The sequence below is a fragment of the Apis cerana genome, linkage group LG8, assembly GCF_029169275.1.
Source record: "Apis cerana isolate GH-2021 linkage group LG8, AcerK_1.0, whole genome shotgun sequence".
Classification (NCBI taxonomy): domain Eukaryota; kingdom Metazoa; phylum Arthropoda; class Insecta; order Hymenoptera; family Apidae; genus Apis; species Apis cerana.
Window position 1 is genome coordinate 7,604,480 of NC_083859.1, and position 18,131 is coordinate 7,622,610.

The window sequence follows — 18,131 nt, forward strand, 5'->3', positions numbered from 1 at the left end:
ACAATTCGAATTACCAATTACATTAATCCCGCAAATTTATTTGACATTTAATTTTACAGATTGAATGATTAAAATAATTAATAATAATTAATAATTATATTATTATCAATTAATAATTTATGTTTCAATTTTAATAATAAATATATTTTTAAATAAAAAAAATAGCAATAAAATTTTAAAAAGTAAATGTAAATAATTTATAAAAATATTAACCTTGAAATCAAATTTCCTTAAGTTTTGTACAACTAAATTTTCACTGACAATATAAAAAATATATATCAAAATATTTAATTTATAATTTATAATTTATATTGTTAAAGACGTTAAACATTTTTATTACATTGTCTTTCTACATATTCTGCAGCCATTTGTTGAACATGGTTTACATTCTCTTGAGTACCATATTGTTCTTCAAAATTAATAAATTTCTTGAATAAAATTTTCATTTTTCTTGGAGGTAGTGTTTGAATAATTGTTCTTTCAAGTACTCTCCTATAAAATTTTGTACAATATTTTTATCTCATCATAAAATAAATATACTATTAAAATAAAAAAAATAAAATAAAATAAAATTAAATAAAAAACTGATATTAATAAAGATAAAATATTATTACCTTGCTATATCAATATCATTAGATTTAATTAAAGAATCAACATAGCAAGACCATATATCAACTCTTTTTGGATAGGAACTCAAAATTTGTTCAAATAATGTTTGTGCTCTCTCTTTATCCCCAAATTTGTTTTCCATAATAGCAAATCTTACTATTAAGTTCACATCTACAAAATTAATATTGTATTATTGTTTTATTTTGCTTTTTATCTAATAATATATTTGTACGTACGTTCAGATGCTGGTAAAGATTGCAATGCTCTTTGCATAATATGCCTTGATTTATCTTTTAAACCAATTTTTAATAACGCTTCTCCACAGTTGATCCATGTTTCAGGAATTTGTTTAAATTTTCCAATTATAGTATTAATTGTTTTTTCTAATTCAATCTGTCTACCAGCTTCAACATGAATGATCAACATATGGGTATATATCTTTAACGAATCATTACTTCTCACTGCTTCTTGAAAAACATCATTTAATGATTCAGAAGTACCAAATTTAGATTCTAAATTCAACCAGGCATTCCAAACATTTAATTTTTCATTTTCTTCTCTGAAATTAATTGTCTTTACTGCTCTCCTTGCAACTGCTCTCGCTTTTTCAATTTCTGTTGTTTGTAAATAATATGCCATATATTGCAACCAAATTATTGAACTATTAGGTCTAGCTAAAACTAATCTGTCAAACTGATCTATAGAATTTGGCAATTGATTACTAGCTAATGCTTCTTCCCTTTGGCGAATTTCACGTTCTTTTTGCTTTTCTTTTTCTCTACGTTCAACAGTATTTAATTTCTTGCTTTTCTGTTTTGATTTTTGTTCTATTTCATCTTCACTGTCACTGGATGATTCTTTATTTTCACAGGAATTTAAGGTAGATATTTCATTCCAAAAAAAACCACATTCAGATAATCTTGACTTATTCTCAGTATTGTTATAATTATTAATATTATTAAATGTATTTTTTATATCATATATAATAGATTTAACATTTTTTTTTGATTTAATTTTTTTTAGCATTTCTTTTCTTTTTTGATTAACATATACTGTGTTTAATTTTTTTTTTAAATTTTTCCTTGGTTTTTTTTTATTTAGAAATTTCATCTTTGGAACTATTTTTTCAGTTTTTATTTTTTTGGTTATCTTATTTTCTTGAATCACTTTTTCTTTTTTTAAATTATTCATTCTTTTTTTATAATGTTTCACTAAAATATAATGAATATTTAATGGATATTTGATTATTTATATTGAATATATTGAATATATTGAATATATTTATAATAATATTTTTGTATATTTATATTTACCAAATTTGATAATTCCTCAACGTGTGTGGAAAATGGTTTAATTGTTTAATATTATCTGTGAAATACAGAAGAATTTACAGAAAGTATTACACAAAAAATATAATTATAAAATTTCGAATTATAAAAAATATTATTTATATATTAAATTTATATCTTTAACGAATCATTACTTCTCACTGCTTCTTGAAAAACATCATTTAATGACTCAGAAGTACCAAATTTACAAAAAATATATTTTATAGGAATTTTATCTTTTTAATTATTAAACTATTATATTTTCATGTAAATATTACTCATAAACGTATTTATCATTGCTACTATGTTTCTTTAAGGTTATATTAATATATAAATTTAATTTTATATATAATTTTATTTTTATAATATAACCTTATTTTTCTTTGTTAAATATTAAGTACTTTATATAATTAATTTTTATTTTTATTGTTTTATACAATTTTTTTTACATTTATATTAATATAATATTGTTAATCTATATAAATAATTCTATAAACATTATAGTATTATTATCAATATAAATTTATGAATTTTGGTATTCAATTATTTAAGTATCTATTAAATTTTTTTCTTCAGTTAATTGTTTAGGTGATTTTTGAAGTGGTTTCTGATGAGAAATAGTTTTAGGTAATGGAGGTATTAAACCTGCTGCAACATATCTTCCATCAGATTTTAAAAAATTATAAATACCACAAGCATGTTCCACTGGAAGTATTTCAGTTTTGATCTGGTATTTGAAAAGTATTTTTTTTATTTCTAAAATTCTTTTATATTCATAATTAGATTCAAGGCCTAAAATCAAAAGATCTATTGTTGGATATAAAATAGTGAATAAGGATAAAGTGGCTTCATTAATATCCTTTGTAGAATCTATATTCCAGGCCAAAATTATTTCAGGAAAAATTGCAAGAGGACCCAAAATTAATGAATTGTCATTCAATTTAAATCCTATCTATAAAAATAAATAAAAATGTATAACTTTATTAATTAAAATAAAAATAAAAATAATATAAAATTTTATTATACCGGTAAACACTTATTTATTAAAATTTGTTGTTTATTTTGAATATTAAGAATATCCATTGTAGTCTTACCAGGTCCTTCATATCCTTTTGTAATTTTTGAGCTATGGAATAATCTACAAATAATTAAATATTATTAATAAAAAATAAATTTTTTTTTTAATTCTCTTATCTTTTTAATAAAAAAAATATATTTTATTTTTTAACATTTAAAATAATAATACTGACCTAATATTTTGCATTAATTGCCTTAACATAAATAAATTGTTAATCAAAACCATTATAATAATGTTACTAATATTTAAAGCGTTGTTACACTTTAGAGCAAGTATGTTTATTTGAAGTTTGTAATGATTATACCAACTCTATCTTCTTAATAATCTATGACTGTCACTAATATTATTTGATTGGTTGATTCAAATAGTATTATAAATTTTACCGATACGAAAATATAGCATTCAGAATGGTGAATAAAATCTAACAATATCCTATCTTAAGTTCCATCATGGAGATCTTCAGTCGACATCCCCTTCCAATTTTAGTGTATTTTTAGAAATATTGCATGGAAAATACTTTGTCAGAAAAAAATAAACTTTTATCTTAATACAATATGGATAATAATCCCATAATGAAAATGAGCAAAGGCTGTTGGAAATTTGATGAAGATGATCGAGGTGAGCATTAAAACGCAATAGGTTATTAAATGATAAATGTCAAAAGATATAGAATTAAACATAAATAAATAATGATATATTATATTATATCATTCTATTAATTTTATATTATAATAATGATCTCTTTAATTTATTCTTCAAATCATTAATTGTATAATTATATGTTGAATATAATATAAATTTTTAAAAAAATTTTCCGGTAAATGAATCGGCATTACAAAATAATAAAAATTCTAAATAAATAAACGTTATTATAGTTCATTATAATTTCAGTATTAATTAAAAACGTGTCTATATTAAATTAATGAAAAAAAATGAGAATATTAAATGTTTATTAATTTTATAGCATTATATATAGATATTGAAGAAAATACTGAAGAAGAGAAAGAAAATAAAATATATAGCTGTTGGGATCAAACACCTGATATACTTTTAGAAGAAATTTTTTCTTATTTAACTATTCGTGAAAGATATTATGCATCTTTGGTATGTAGGTCATGGTATCGTGCTTTTAAATTGCCAAAAGTATGGTCTACATTTACATTAGAAGACACCACTCTTACTAGAGGTAAATTTAATTATCATAGTGGGTGGCAATATGTTTTGGATCATATGAGAACTTCTACATGTTTGAATAAAGTTGGAAGAAATTTTAGATCTCTTGTTTTTGAACCAATGTTGAATTTTTATAATCTTTATGAATTTATGAACATGATATCATGGTACACTGAAAAACAAGGATCAGATAATACATCAGTGGCAGGAGTTGGTACTTATATTCGACGACTTAAATTTACATTTCCTTGTAATATGGCAAACAGAGATGATCCTGATAGCATTAGAATTTTTGGTACTGGTGGAAAATTATTAGAAGCACTGAAAAGATTGATGCGTAATTTACATAATTTGAAATGCTTAGAATTGATAGATCTCATGTTAGATAGTAAAGAAGCTTTACATTTAATGGATGATATCTGTGCAAATTGTACTCAGACATTATCAAAATTGGTTTTAATTAATACTACAAGGTATCATTGCCCTCTTTTACATGTAGGAGTATTTATTAATTTAAATGTAAGTTTTATTGAATAAAAAACTTTCAAAAATCTATATTCAATGTTTAATATGACATTTTTGTTTTATATAAAGGTATTAATTATTAGTCCTCAAAATCTTCATGAAGATGTAATAGATTTAATTGGATATACTAAATTACAACATCTTCATATTGTTCAAAATTGCTATAGTCCAAAAGATGCTACAGTGAGATTGGTAATAATTACTATAAGTTAATAAAATATATTATTTTAAATACTTTAATTAAATTAATTTTTATTAATTTAGCCTTCAAGAAAATCTTGGATAAAGATGAAAAGAAACAATCCTCATATTAAAGTTCATTTTGAAGTGGAAAGCCATAAGTCTACAGATATACTTTTGCCTATTGATTTATTAGAACATGGGAATATTCCATGTCACAGTATTGTTTTAGATATTCCAAATACACAGGTTAATGTGAATTCATAAAATATTTAAGATATTGCTAAATATAATTTGAAAATAAATTACATTAAATATTTTAGATTTCATCTTCAACTATTCTTAATCATGGAACATTTTTTGAATCAACAATAAAGGTATATGCGTTTAAAGGTCTAAGCAGATATTTTGTGCCCAGAAATTTTTCTCAAAGATTGGATGAAGCACTAGTACAATTTTGCAAAATGTGTCCAAACCTTCATACACTGGTATCACTTTGTGTTTGACTGAATTTCTGATGTGTATTGTCACTTTTTAAAATCATTATGATTTTAACAAAAACTCTTAATGATGTGTGATAGCATGCATTCAAATTTTTGTTATACAAAATTATTTATTACTATTCGTGTAAGTTATTTAACTAGATCACATATTATAATGCAAATTTTAAAAAACATATTGAAAATATTAAAAACATTTTTTACAGCTTCTCTGGATCTATTTATGTACATATGTTGTGTGGCAATATATCACTGATTTGTCAATAGTATATAAGACAAGAGATTTAAATTCAGATCAATGATTGTATCAATGACTTGGAAGCCAATCAGTGGGAGACAAATATTTTACCATGACACATTTAATAATTTGCCTGGGTTAATAACTGGTCTTTGAATGAATAATACTTCATACAATTACATTAATCCACGGATTGGTTTCCTTGGTATTTTTTATCCTTTCATACAGCTAATAACATTTATCAAATAACTTCCTTTCAAATAACTAACTCATAAAAAAAGTTTTGTAATTCGAATTTATAATTTATCAGACTTGTATATACAATAAATGTTTCCCTGCAGATGATTCGAGATAAAATTTCAACGGCCACCATTTTAGAAATTGTATCTACAGCAAAGAATTTACGTTGTTTATATGTCAGAAGATATTCAATTTTAAAAAAATGTGATGGGGATTGGTTAAAAATTATGAACTGGTCACCGGAACATTATCAATGGATTCAAAAAAATAGCCGTAGTTATGAAAATACAGAAAAAGAAGTATCTAGAATATTGAATTATAGATGGCACATGTTAAGTGAAAGAGAATTTGCTGATCAAATGGTGAAATTACATTTATAATGTGTCCATAAAAAAAGGAAAAAGTTTTTAAAAAATGTTTTATAACAGATTGTGATTATATAATTATATGTCTAAATATCTTATAAAATGTATCGTTTATGTAGTTTATATATTATGTACAATTTATATAATGTATTTACACTTTTTGACATAACTGTGATGATGTAAATACATAGGAAATTATTGTTAAAGTTGATTAAGGTGGATTGTTAAATACAGAATTGTACAATCATCAAAAATAATAACATAATAAAATGACTGAAATTGTATTTCCACTTTATTTTATCATATAATATATAATGAAGAATTTCTATACTATATCATAAATTATGTTATTATGTACAATGCCGGTTTACATATTTATATATATAGATACTTAACAATTACCTTTAATATAAGAATGATCATATGTAGAATATAATTTTATGTATATGCTATAATTAAATTAGTTACAAAAAAATATTAACTCGAATATTAAATTTAAATTTTCTTTATATTGTGGAACACATAAATTTATAATATAATAGTAAAATTTATAAAATTCATCAAGTAAAATTCATCAACATATCAATAATGTCAAATTAAATTTAACAGAAAACAAGTACAATAGATATTAACCATTTATCGTATATACATATTTTAATTTCATATATACAAAATATAAATAACATGAAACAACATCATGCAAATAATTTGTTTTCTGCTATTATTAAATACAAGTTAAAACAAATTTTTTAATCCAACCAATTAAATAGAATGAAAATTATAATTTTTTTTTCTTTTTGTTCATCTCTATTTACAATTTAAAATAGACCATTATGAACAATAATATGTAATATATTTTTTTGTTGTTATAAGAACGGTTATAACAAATAAAAAATTTAATCATGTTTTTCTTATTTTAAAAGAAATTATCTAATATATATAAAAAAAGAAAGTTGAAGAATCACGGTGCCAAGGCAGCTGATCGTTTGTCTCGGTTTTTATTGCGCTGAATAGTGCGCGCTTTGAATGCAGCTGCATTCATTAATGTCTAAATGAAATAAATTAAAATTCATAAAATTAATTAATTTGAAATTAACATTATAATCAAGACTATTCAATGTAAAAAATTTACCCTTTCTAATTTACTTGTTTTTTGATTCAATTGTATTGGCATAACTTTGTTACCAAGGTGAAAAATTTCGCGCAGAAGTTGATTTTCCGCAAGATGAATATTTATTCCTGGACCAAGTAATCTACAGCATGCATTATATTGAGTTCGGGCACACCATCCTTCTAAATATAGAATTTCTTGGCCAAATTTTACATGCATTTCTGGTAGAATATCCTCCTAAAAAATTCATTATCAGTATATATGATTATATTCAATGTTCTAATATTCTTAATACAAAATTTACCTCTATATAGCGAAGTATATCTCTGAAATTAGCTCTCTGTTGTTTACGATCTTTTTTTGCTCTGTACTTATTTGAATCTGTAGCTAACTCTTTTAATACTTCGATTAGATCCAAAGACCAATCTTGCTCATAATCGCATGAAAAATCACGACCCAATTCAAATATTACAGCTAGAGCCTCACCAGCTGACAATCTTATATCCAAATGTGGTGATTCTAATAACTCGCGCAATCTATTCAAGGACCTAAAATAAAAATTATTTTTATAATTCTAAGTTCTTTTAAGTTTTTCTTTAAAAATACTTACGGCATATAACTATTAGTTCTATCACTTGCAAGCAAGCTGTAAATATCCGCTGGAGCCATTATTGTTAAAAGAAGTGTCCAAGATGAAATAGCTGCAGCATGCAACGCAGCAATTTCTGTAGAAATATTTGCTATAGCACCATTTCCTTTTAAATAGGAACCAGAAAAAATACCAGACAATAATTGTACAATTTCAATGGTTGCAGTTGCATCATTGCCTGATAAGAATTGATTCATGCTTAAAGCCCAACAGCACTATAAATATATAATTTATTATTTATAAATAATATAATTATAAATAAATTGAATTATCGCTTTTTTTGTTTTACCTCTGAACGTGCTTGAGTAGAAGCTGTGGTATCATTGGCAATAAAAGTTAAAGTACTTTTCAAATCTCGACAAACTGTTTCTGCACTTTCAAAAGCTCCCAATTGAACACAAAGCAAGCTACTTAATCTGGCTGCTGTAGATTGTTCTTCATTACGTCCTTTTCTTAAACCTCGTTCCACAGAATCTGTGATAGTCATTTTTCTATCCTCTACAAAATCTGGAATATATTTGATGGCAAAGATTTTTTCTATTCCATTGAAACAAATTGTTCTGCCTTTTGCACTCTTTTGTGATAAACCATCAATTGCTTCCTTTAGTTTCTCTTCAAATGCTTCTTGCTGCGCGAATTCATCTACCTCATTATCATTCACATCATCTAACATGCTGCGATTATCAGATTGACTACTAGATACGCTGCATGCATCATTATTGATAGAATCTTCATCAGATGTTAATTCAGCTCTTTTTCCACCATGTCCTATAAGAAAGATCATTTTTTTATGAATTATAAATAAATTATATTTATATATAATATTTGATAAATAAAAAATATTATAAATTTAAAAATATTAAAAATTTCTTTATCGTGATATAAAATGATCGATATAAAATATTGAAAATTAATATTATATTGATATAAAATATTTAAAATCAATATTGAAAAAAAATTTAAATAATCATCAATGATATAAATGTGAATAATCAATTTTTATACTTAATTTGTATAGATAATAAAATAACAATTGTTAAAAGTAAATATTATTTAAAAAATAAATCTAATATATAATGTAATATGATATAAATATTAAACAGCTGTTATTTTTGTCATTTAGTAAAATTGTTATATATAATCAATCAGTTTTGAAAAATTTATATTAAATTATATAAAAATATAATTATAAAAATCAGTTTTATATATCAGTTATATATCAGTTTTATAATTTTTAATTATTAAATAAGATATTTATTGTAACAAATTGCAAAATACATATAAGTATTTATTAAAAGAATTTCAAATATCAATAATTACATGCATTGATAATTGTAAAAATGACGCATATTTTATATAAATATAATAAATAATAAATGTTAAACATAATAAACGATTTAAATTTAATACAAATGATACAAAAAAAGCATGATATATATATCTAACCCTTTATCGCTCACTTAAAATATAAAGCAAGCGATAAACATCTTTTCCAATGATTCATGATTTTTTACAAAAAAATTGCTTCTATTTTAAAATATGATTTAAATTAATGATTTGTTTCAATTATTTGAACATAAAATTTTTTATTCTATCTCGTACCTAACCCAAACCCATACGAAAAGCATGAAAGTCACATGGGGATAGCTAGTAGTGACACGACGTTCAATTCGAACATATTGTTAAAAATTTCATAAATCAATATAGTTTTTTATTTGAAAATTAGTTAATGATTTTATATATAATTTCATTAAAAAATTAAAATAATTGACAATCTAATATGTGTTGTAAGATAAAATAAATAATTTAAATGATGAGTCATTCCAAAAAAATGCCAATAATTTAATAAAGAATAATCATCGCATATTTGATCAAGACTTTTTACGAATATGATTTTGAAGATTTTTTAAATAATTATTTTTAAGAAAAAACAAATATTACAAATAGGATCAAAAAATAAGATTTTCCTACCACATTTTCGTCTTCTGCCTCCTTTGCCTGGCATCGTTCTTCACCTTCCTTATTGCACAATTGATACTAATAAAAATACTCGATCAAGAGGGTAAATGTCTTGCACTATTAATTTTTTTTCGTATACTGAATACACTGCATGAATTTTTAATTAGAATCTGATAAAAACTCATTAACATGTTGCGAATTGTTCAAAACATACACGTCGAGACAGCCTGCGATGGGCTTTCTCAAGTGCACTGCTTTTGCGAGCTGCGAACCTACCCGAAGACAAGCGAAAGTGTGCGAAATACTAACAACGCGTGCGCAATCATTTCTATGAATATCATCTGTTCACCAATAAAAGAATAGTTCTAAGGATTCATAAGAAGTAGCTAATGAACGTATATCAATTATTACATTGTATTAGTTCCAACGGAAAATAATCTTATTTCTCTTGTTCGTTTGCGCGCGTGATGTGAAGATATATAACATTTCTTAAAGAATATTTATATGAAATTTTGAATAGAATTACAAATGTAAGTACAAATAAAAATATTTTGTTTTCGAAAAGTGTTACGGCATCATTGCAATATATATTAGTTATGAAACTATGATTATTAATATATTAAATATATAAATTTATACTGCTACAAAAATAATTTGTATTATAAAAGGAAAATTATGTATTATTTTGTATTTTGAATATAAAAAACATTTCACAATAATAATAACATTAAATTTCATTATAATAATAACATTAAATTGTATAATAACATTAAGTATCATGAAAAAAATACAATATATTTCTATTATAACATATTTATATTAATCTATACAAATGATGATAATTTCATGTCTTATTATTGTATATAATTCATGGTACTTATATTACAAGTATGAATTTATTTAATTATATCACTATAGTATAAAATTGAATATATTCCAAGTGTTGCAAAAGTGAAGAAAAGTCTAGGTTTTCTATTATAGTTACAATTTATATTTAGCATTATATTCAGATGGACACTTACAAATATGTCAGTCTATTCTGAAGCACCAGAATTATTAAAATAGTACAAATTTCGTTTTTTTATAATTTGAATCAATATAATGAAAAATATTTTAAAAACCAGACTTATATATTTGAATATTTTCTTACTTTCAAAAGTATCACATATGTTTCAATGAAATTTAAAGTAATCTAAAGTAATGAAATTTATACTTGTAAACAAGAATTTTTGTCTCTTAATTTGGAATTTTTTTGTAAATAATTTCTATTAGAATTAATTTTATGTAAGTATTAACAATAAAAATATTAGGCCCATGCATAATAAGTTAATTGTTGAGCTAGAAGCAGTATTTTGAAGATTTATTACTTTTTGGCATGGTGTCACTTTTATGATGTAATTAAATATGGAATCCACAATATTTGCTGGTACTGGATCCTTACATTTCTCCAATTCTCTTACAATACAGCTCTGAACTTTAGAAATATCTCTAAAAATATATATAAAAAAAATATATTTATATTTTGTTATATAATATTAAAATTTGTTATATAATTTTTGATTCTTACGTGCATTCTTTAGTTCCAAAAACAAGAAGTGGGAGAGAATTCAATCCTGGTCCATTATTAAGATCTGTTTGAGGAATATAACTTCCTAAAGTAATGTTGACACATTGTTGAATTTCCTGTTGTTTTGATTGCAAACATTCTGGTCCATTAGCAGAAATGAAAACTATAAACAATTAAAATATTTTTTAATAATATTTCAAACTATTATTGTTTTTATTTTATTCTATTAAATAATCTTGAATTAAAAAGAAAAATGCATACGAGCAATACGGTCTCCCTCTTTATAACAGACAAAAGTTAAGAGAGAATCCGTAATATTTTGAATGATTTTCTTATTTTCTCGTTCTTGTGGTTCCAAGCATGGTTCTATTGCTGTAGTAAAATTGCTAACACATTTCTTAAGAGTGGGAGTTTTACGGCAGTAAGTTTTAAACACTGTATCTAAATCTCCAGTTGGTTTATGTCTTTCCATTTCTTTTTCCAACTTTGTGAAATTAACAAATGATTTAAGGCACTGTTCCAAGTCATTCATTGCATTTATAGCATTTTCAAATGTACCCTCTCCACCATTTTTGTCACATTTTTGTTTGAAAACACTTTGACTTTCTTCCAGAGCATGTTTTATCACAGATGCATTAACATTATCCAAAGCAGGGTTTCCAGATACATTTAAATTATTCAAATCAATAATACCAGAAACTTTTTGTAATGCTTCTTCTGCATTAGGCAAGTTATCTTCAGAAATAGTACATCCAAGAAATGCTGTAATAAAAAATAATATATTAATTTATATAGATATAATTTCTAACATATTTTTTAATTTACGTTATTTTTTAATTTAATAATTTTGCAAAAGAATAACTCAAAATAATTTTTTTAATATATTATAAATTATAAATAATTATAAATAATTTTAAGTATATTTTATATGTATATATATTTATATACATTATATTATATGTATTTAGATATTTTAATTATATTAATTATAATTATATATATTAAGATGTATTTAAGATATATTATTATATTAAATATATATAAGATATATATTTAAGATATATTTTTGAATGAATTCAAATGAATTTCAATAATTATTAATATGTTTAATATTTATTTTAGAAGTTTTTATAAGACCAGAAAATATCAAAGTTACAATTTATTCTTTTCATAACATTTTTAGCATTAAATATTTAAATTTAAAGTGATAGGTTTTACGATTATTTGGAATCTTGTTTTATAAAATTTCCTGTTTAAAGAGGAAATAAACACGTCATCTCACGTGGACTTTGTATTAGTTATTATTTCGATTTGTAACTACAAGTCTATTAATCATATTTTTTATCTTTTTATTTTTCAAATTAAAATTATCAAAATTAATTTCATTCAATATGAAACCAATAAAAATTAAAAATTATTTTAGTTATTTTCTTTGTTTTATTACATTTATAGGTTATGAAAAATAAAAAAAAGAAATTATGAAACTGAATCTCTAATAAAATGATTTCAATAATAATAATAAGAGTATATTTTTTACAATTGTTTTATAAAAATGTTTTGTATCATGAATATTCAATTAATGAAAAATGAAAATATATTTATAAAGTACAAAGTACACAAGTTGAATCAACATGCAATCTGTGCATTCGTCACACGTGTAATAATGATAAGTATTTATTCGATATAAAAAGAGAACAGTACGATCTTTATCTCATATCAATAATCAAGTACATCGATCATTAATTTATATCTGTAAATATTTATGCGGAATATGCATTAAGAATTAAATGTCAATAAATCGAGCATTCGATGCAGTTATTGCATTTAATTTCAATGATACATATCATTATCGAATATGAACATGAATGTCGTTATCATTTCTTGATCTTAAAATCAAACAATGAAATTTGAGATTCACTGTTCCTATCATAAATGTAGAACAATGGTCAGTTCTTTCAAATGATATACATAAGAATTGTATTTCAAGCGGTAATATTTAATCTCGAATTCTACTGATAAAACAATTCTTTTAACGTGAGTATAAAAAAATTAACTAACATGATTTTGCACATGCAATCATTTTATGCATATTAAATTTTTCCTTTTAACTCTTTTAATCATTTCTCGAATCTTTCTTTTATGCTAAATGATACGATATATGATCACAAATTTTATCAATGAAAAAATATAGCAAAAAAAGATCTATATATTTCTACATGTCTAAACAAATCGTTGAATTCGATTACTCGAATTAGTAACTTACCACATAAGAATATTATGGCAGTGAATATGGTCGAATATTTGAACATCTCTGTTTCTTGATAAAGAATATTCAACCAGGGATGTGTCGATGTCGAAATTCTGTCAATGAATATCCCGCGAAAAAGAATGTATCTATACGACGGAATTACGAAATAGAAATATATCTTCAGTTACGCATAATTATTATCACTTCAATAATTTTGTATGCATTCGAACGTAGTCTGTTTATTATGAGAAATGCATTAATATGTCAATTTTGCCCAGAAAATTAGTGAAAGCAAGAAAGACAAGAAAGTAATATACAATACTCTAGAAAATGAAACATAGAAATACACTGTGGCGACTCGCACGAACGATAGTCCAATACTAAATTTCTGAGCGCACGCGCTCCGCTTATATAAAACTTATATTCCTCATATCTGTGTTAATTTTAATCCAATTTTATTTATGTAATGTAAATCTATTTATTTTCGATAATTTTTACTGTTTTAAAAAGAAAAAAAAATATTTATTAAATAAATCATTATAATAATCATAGTATTATTTGATAATACTTTTACACAAAAGTATAATATGATTCCAATAAATTATTAAATAATAATATAAAATTTAAATAATCATTTAAATGTAATATTTTATATTAAAAAAAATATTATAGAATATTTTGTACTTATAATATTTAATTAAAAAAACCAGTACAAAGAATCCTCGGTAGTATAGTGGTCAGTATCCCCGCCTGTCACGCGGGAGACCGGGGTTCGATTCCCCGCCGGGGAGTTTTTTTTTCTATTTTTGCATAATTTTCAAATAATTTTTTTTTATAAATAATTATGAATATTAAATGTGTAATATAATTGTATTATAAATGTATTATAATTATAATTATAATTAAATTGATAAAATACCTAAAAAGGTATCATTTTACATATATATTTTAAAATAGTTTTCAAAAAATAATATTATAAATTAAAATATCAGGTATTGTTGAAATTAATAATTAATCGAATAATACGCTATATATAATATATTATTTTCTTACTCATAGACAGTAATATCCAAATCTTCTAATTCTAGATTCAATATAAATTGTTATTTTTACATTAGAACATTAATTATAATAGAATAATAATTGAGTTACTGTTTGCAAAAACATGTTTAGATTAATATTAAAAAATATAAATCAAAGAACAAGATAATTTGAAATTAATTCTATATTTTTTTTATATGGAAATAATAAATATAATTCAATTTACAAAACATAAAATAAAAAAGTAAACAATCATACTCAATCAAAAATAGTATTATTTATGTATTATATATTATATGCTTATTTTGAAGTAACAATAATATTATTTATTTTTGTTATTATATTATTTATTTTTATATTATTTATATAAATATGAAAAATTAATAAAAAATAATTTATTTGGGCTTAACTCAAATATCATCTATGAGTAATAATATATTAATAATAATTACAATAAGACATTGAAAATGCTAATATTAGTTTTGATTTTTAAAATTTATTATTTCAAAATATATTTATTTTGCAATGAGTGAATAAGAAAATAAAGTACTATTAAAATCCTCGTTAGTATAGTGGTTAGTATCCCCGCCTGTCACGCGGGAGACCGGGGTTCGATTCCCCGACGGGGAGAGAATATTTTTTTTATTTCTTCTTACTTTTTTTTTCACTTCTTGTTGTTTTTCATTATAATTGTGGAAAATGTTTATATCATTATATATATCATGTATTACAAAAAAAACTAGAAATAAAAAATGTGTAATGTTTATTTAATAAAATCTTTTATTTTTACTTTTGATATCTGTTTTTTTGAAGATTTTGAAAAATGTTTAAAATCTTCAAAAAAACAGATATCAAAAGTTGAGCTTTTTAACTTGTGATTTAATATAAATAAAGTTATAATTTATGATTTCCTTAAAACCTTTTTTTTCTTGTCTATATTCAAATATCTACTTATATTTTTGAAGTTTTATATTTTTTCACAACATATATTATATGTATTGTATATTTTTATATGTGTTAAATTAATATGTATAGATTGGATAATGTCATAAGATGTAATTTATAAATCGCTGCCTAGATTTTTTTATTTTCTTTAATGTATATTGATAAAAATAATTTATATTAAGCAATAAACATAACAAACTTCTAAATAAAAATGATTTAAGCCCTTCTTCTACACATCTGTATTCACAATATTATTTATTATAACTGCAGCAACCATAACTATAGTTATTATTTCTCGATAGATCGATTTTAGATATTTATATTTTTCTAGCTTATTACAACATATATATATATATATATATATATATATATATATATATATATATTTAATTGAAATATTTTATATGTATATATATATATATATGATTTAATTTTTATTAATCTTATAGCATATATTGAATGAAGATAGAAGACAAAATATTAAAAAACAATGTTTCAGCATATCAAATACAAGATACAAATTAAGTTTTTTAGATACATTAAAACTTTTGGAAAAATTATTTTTAATAATAGTAACAATTCTATCGTAAATATCTATCACAGTCTATTAATTCGAAGGAAGTCGATTAAATCTATTTATAGTACAATCATAAGAAATAGCGTTTTCACATTCGTAAGAAAACAAAAAAAGCTTAAATTCCGTTTTTAAATTAAGTCAGACGACAAATGACATCAATCTAAGAAAGATTCTGACATTTTGATTTCTGTAACAGCATTATGGAGATTTTTATTTTTAATTAGTAGTTGATCGCTCATATAATTAAAAAATAATTAAAAATTTCAACAAATAATCATTATTTTGAATATTAATAACTAAAGATTATCGAACTTTATAGATTATAGATAATATTAGATAATATTAGATTATAGATAATATTAAATTATATTCTATAATATAGAATTTATAGATAATATAAAATTTATTAAAGTAGACTATATTAATAGGTTTTATATCTATATTTACAATAATTTAAATAAGCATCGGTGGTTCAGTGGTAGAATGCTCGCCTGCCACGCGGGCGGCCCGGGTTCGATTCCCGGCCGATGCAAATTTATTTTTTTATATTTTATTTTATATTATTTTTTATTATAATTTTATAAAATATATATAATCTTATAAATCTTCTTTTTTAATATAAATAATATATTTTTATTTTATTCGTTATTTTTTCTATATAAACAAGTAAACTCTTAAATATAACAATTCAATTAATACTTATATATTAATACAATTAATAAACTTAAATTTTTTGAAAATTTTATCTTGAAGAATAATAATATTTTTTAATTCTTCTAATTTATAATTTTATATAATAATTTTTGAATGTATTAAATAATATCATAAAATATATACTTACGAAATGTTAAGATAAAATTGAAATCAAATACAAAAATAAAATAATATAAAAAGATTTGTTTATTGTCGAAATTTTATTCACAACTAATAACAATTTACTAAGAACGTTCTGAGTTTTTTTTTTTTCTCCCAATGCGTTTTTAAAATTTTTCAAAACAGGGAAGAAAAAAATCGTAATTTATTGGTACTTTAGAATGTTACATTATAATTTATGCATACTTCATCATATATAGCATCGGTGGTTCAGTGGTAGAATGCTCGCCTGCCACGCGGGCGGCCCGGGTTCGATTCCCGGCCGATGCAAATTTTTTTTTCTTTAATATAATTTCATTAGAAAAAATAAAAAATTCAAAATTGAAATAAATAAATAATAATTTATATATCCAGATAAATAATAATTTTCAATAATAATAAATAATAATTATTGTATTACAATTTTAACACTTTTTGGATTTTATGAAAATGACGATAATTTATAAAATAGTACAATTACCATTATATCGAAGTTAATAATTTAATTATATATTCTTATTGTAAAAAAATCTGATAAATAATTAATATATATATCAAAGGTTATTATTTTATTAAGTATCTATTGAACATCAAGATAGAAAATGAAACATCAAAATAGAACATAAAAATTGAACTTTTGTTCAATTAAAGAAAAAATGTTTCTTTAATTGAAATATTTTAAAAAAGATCGATACTAAATGGATATTATAAATTTACAAGAAACCGAATAAACTCATAATGTAAGAACGAAAGTTTTTATAAGGATTCTTAAATAGAATTAGGTAATATTCAGCTTTTATTATTTTTTCAAAATATATTTAATTATAATAAAAAGATTAAAATTAAAAATTTTTAATATTTTAGAATCAAAGTATAAAAAAGTTACGTTCTAAAAATTAAACAGGTGAAATTAAATTATACAAAAATGAAACTGTTAATATTTAAT

The 18,131-nt window shown here is 22.5% G+C and overlaps 4 protein-coding genes and 4 non-coding genes across 11 annotated transcripts; 5 read left to right on the forward strand and 3 right to left on the reverse strand.

Annotated features, from left to right (window-relative positions):
- Positions 1 to 17: 17 nt before the first annotated feature.
- On the reverse strand, positions 18 to 10,588 carry LOC108003904 (protein RRP5 homolog). Its single transcript, XM_062078892.1, has 11 exons — positions 9,968 to 10,588; positions 8,286 to 8,764; positions 7,958 to 8,211; positions 7,652 to 7,895; positions 7,369 to 7,584; positions 7,202 to 7,284; positions 3,032 to 3,075; positions 1,923 to 1,937; positions 846 to 1,820; positions 615 to 780; positions 18 to 492 (listed from the first exon to the last, which is right to left on the reverse strand). The coding sequence occupies exons 1-11, from the start codon at positions 9,999 to 10,001 to the stop codon at positions 324 to 326; spliced, it is 2,679 nt and encodes an 892-aa protein (XP_061934876.1). The 5' UTR covers positions 10,002 to 10,588; the 3' UTR covers positions 18 to 323.
- Positions 2,339 to 3,323, reverse strand: LOC108003906 (NADH dehydrogenase [ubiquinone] 1 alpha subcomplex assembly factor 3). Its single transcript, XM_017066483.3, has 3 exons — positions 3,188 to 3,323; positions 2,964 to 3,075; positions 2,339 to 2,889 (listed from the first exon to the last, which is right to left on the reverse strand). Exons 1-3 carry the CDS (start codon positions 3,238 to 3,240, stop codon positions 2,485 to 2,487), a joined length of 570 nt encoding a protein of 189 aa, XP_016921972.1. The 5' UTR covers positions 3,241 to 3,323; the 3' UTR covers positions 2,339 to 2,484.
- On the forward strand, positions 3,493 to 6,520 carry LOC108003903 (uncharacterized). 4 transcript variants are annotated; one of them, XM_017066478.3, is made up of 7 exons: positions 3,493 to 3,633; positions 3,980 to 4,201; positions 4,274 to 4,707; positions 4,783 to 4,905; positions 4,978 to 5,142; positions 5,217 to 5,381; positions 5,973 to 6,520. In XM_017066478.3, exons 1-7 carry the CDS (start codon positions 3,570 to 3,572, stop codon positions 6,249 to 6,251), a joined length of 1,452 nt encoding a protein of 483 aa, XP_016921967.1. In that variant the 5' UTR covers positions 3,493 to 3,569; the 3' UTR covers positions 6,252 to 6,520. The 4 variants fall into 4 exon arrangements, 3 of the variants coding, with proteins under 3 accessions (XP_016921967.1, XP_016921966.1, XP_016921968.1); XR_001767135.3 differs by having other exon boundaries at positions 3,980 to 4,707; positions 5,217 to 5,520; positions 5,600 to 6,520; XM_017066477.2 differs by having other exon boundaries at positions 3,980 to 4,707.
- Positions 10,589 to 10,923: 335 nt separating the features above from the next.
- Positions 10,924 to 14,170, reverse strand: LOC108003902 (27 kDa hemolymph protein). Its single transcript, XM_017066476.3, has 4 exons — positions 13,786 to 14,170; positions 11,784 to 12,284; positions 11,523 to 11,685; positions 10,924 to 11,443 (listed from the first exon to the last, which is right to left on the reverse strand). Exons 1-4 carry the CDS (start codon positions 13,829 to 13,831, stop codon positions 11,236 to 11,238), a joined length of 918 nt encoding a protein of 305 aa, XP_016921965.1. The 5' UTR covers positions 13,832 to 14,170; the 3' UTR covers positions 10,924 to 11,235.
- Positions 14,171 to 14,489: 319 nt separating this feature from the next.
- Positions 14,490 to 14,561, forward strand: Trnad-guc (transfer RNA aspartic acid (anticodon GUC)). Its single transcript has one exon. It is a non-coding gene; the product is annotated as a tRNA-Asp (tRNA).
- An 808-nt stretch (positions 14,562 to 15,369) lies between these two features.
- Positions 15,370 to 15,441, forward strand: Trnad-guc (transfer RNA aspartic acid (anticodon GUC)). The gene has a single exon. It is a non-coding gene; the product is annotated as a tRNA-Asp (tRNA).
- Positions 15,442 to 16,794: 1,353 nt separating this feature from the next.
- On the forward strand, positions 16,795 to 16,865 carry Trnag-gcc (transfer RNA glycine (anticodon GCC)). The gene has a single exon. It is a non-coding gene; the product is annotated as a tRNA-Gly (tRNA).
- Positions 16,866 to 17,405: 540 nt separating this feature from the next.
- Positions 17,406 to 17,476, forward strand: Trnag-gcc (transfer RNA glycine (anticodon GCC)). Its single transcript has one exon. It is a non-coding gene; the product is annotated as a tRNA-Gly (tRNA).
- Positions 17,477 to 18,131: the final 655 nt, after the last annotated feature.

Excerpts from the sequence above, each read along its gene's own strand:
- LOC108003902 (XM_017066476.3), bottom strand. The coding sequence starts at position 13,831 with ATGTTCAAATATTCGACCATATTCACTGCCATAATATTCTTATGTG. Across the intron at positions 11,686-11,783 it reads AGAGGGAGACCGTATTGCTC|TTTTCATTTCTGCTAATGGA; the intron begins GTATGCATTTTT and ends AATTGTTTATAG. Across the intron at positions 11,444-11,522 it reads TTTGGAACTAAAGAATGCAC|AGATATTTCTAAAGTTCAGA; the intron begins GTAAGAATCAAA and ends ATATATTTTTAG.
- LOC108003903 (XM_017066477.2), top strand. The coding sequence starts at position 3,570 with ATGGATAATAATCCCATAATGAAAATGAGCAAAGGCTGTTGGAAATTT. Across the intron at positions 4,708-4,782 it reads GAGTATTTATTAATTTAAAT|GTATTAATTATTAGTCCTCA; the intron begins GTAAGTTTTATT and ends TTTTATATAAAG. Across the intron at positions 4,906-4,977 it reads AAGATGCTACAGTGAGATTG|CCTTCAAGAAAATCTTGGAT; the intron begins GTAATAATTACT and ends TTATTAATTTAG.
- LOC108003906 (XM_017066483.3), bottom strand. The coding sequence starts at position 3,240 with ATGGTTTTGATTAACAATTTATTTATGTTAAGGCAATTAATGCAAAAT. Across the intron at positions 3,076-3,187 it reads CAATTAATGCAAAATATTAG|ATTATTCCATAGCTCAAAAA; the intron begins GTCAGTATTATT and ends AATTATTTGTAG. Across the intron at positions 2,890-2,963 it reads TAATAAATAAGTGTTTACCG|ATAGGATTTAAATTGAATGA; the intron begins GTATAATAAAAT and ends TTATTTTTATAG.
- LOC108003904 (XM_062078892.1), bottom strand. The coding sequence starts at position 10,001 with ATGCCAGGCAAAGGAGGCAGAAGACGAAAATGTG. Across the intron at positions 8,212-8,285 it reads CTACTCAAGCACGTTCAGAG|TGCTGTTGGGCTTTAAGCAT; the intron begins GTAAAACAAAAA and ends ATATATTTATAG. Across the intron at positions 7,585-7,651 it reads ATATACTTCGCTATATAGAG|GAGGATATTCTACCAGAAAT; the intron begins GTAAATTTTGTA and ends TGAATTTTTTAG.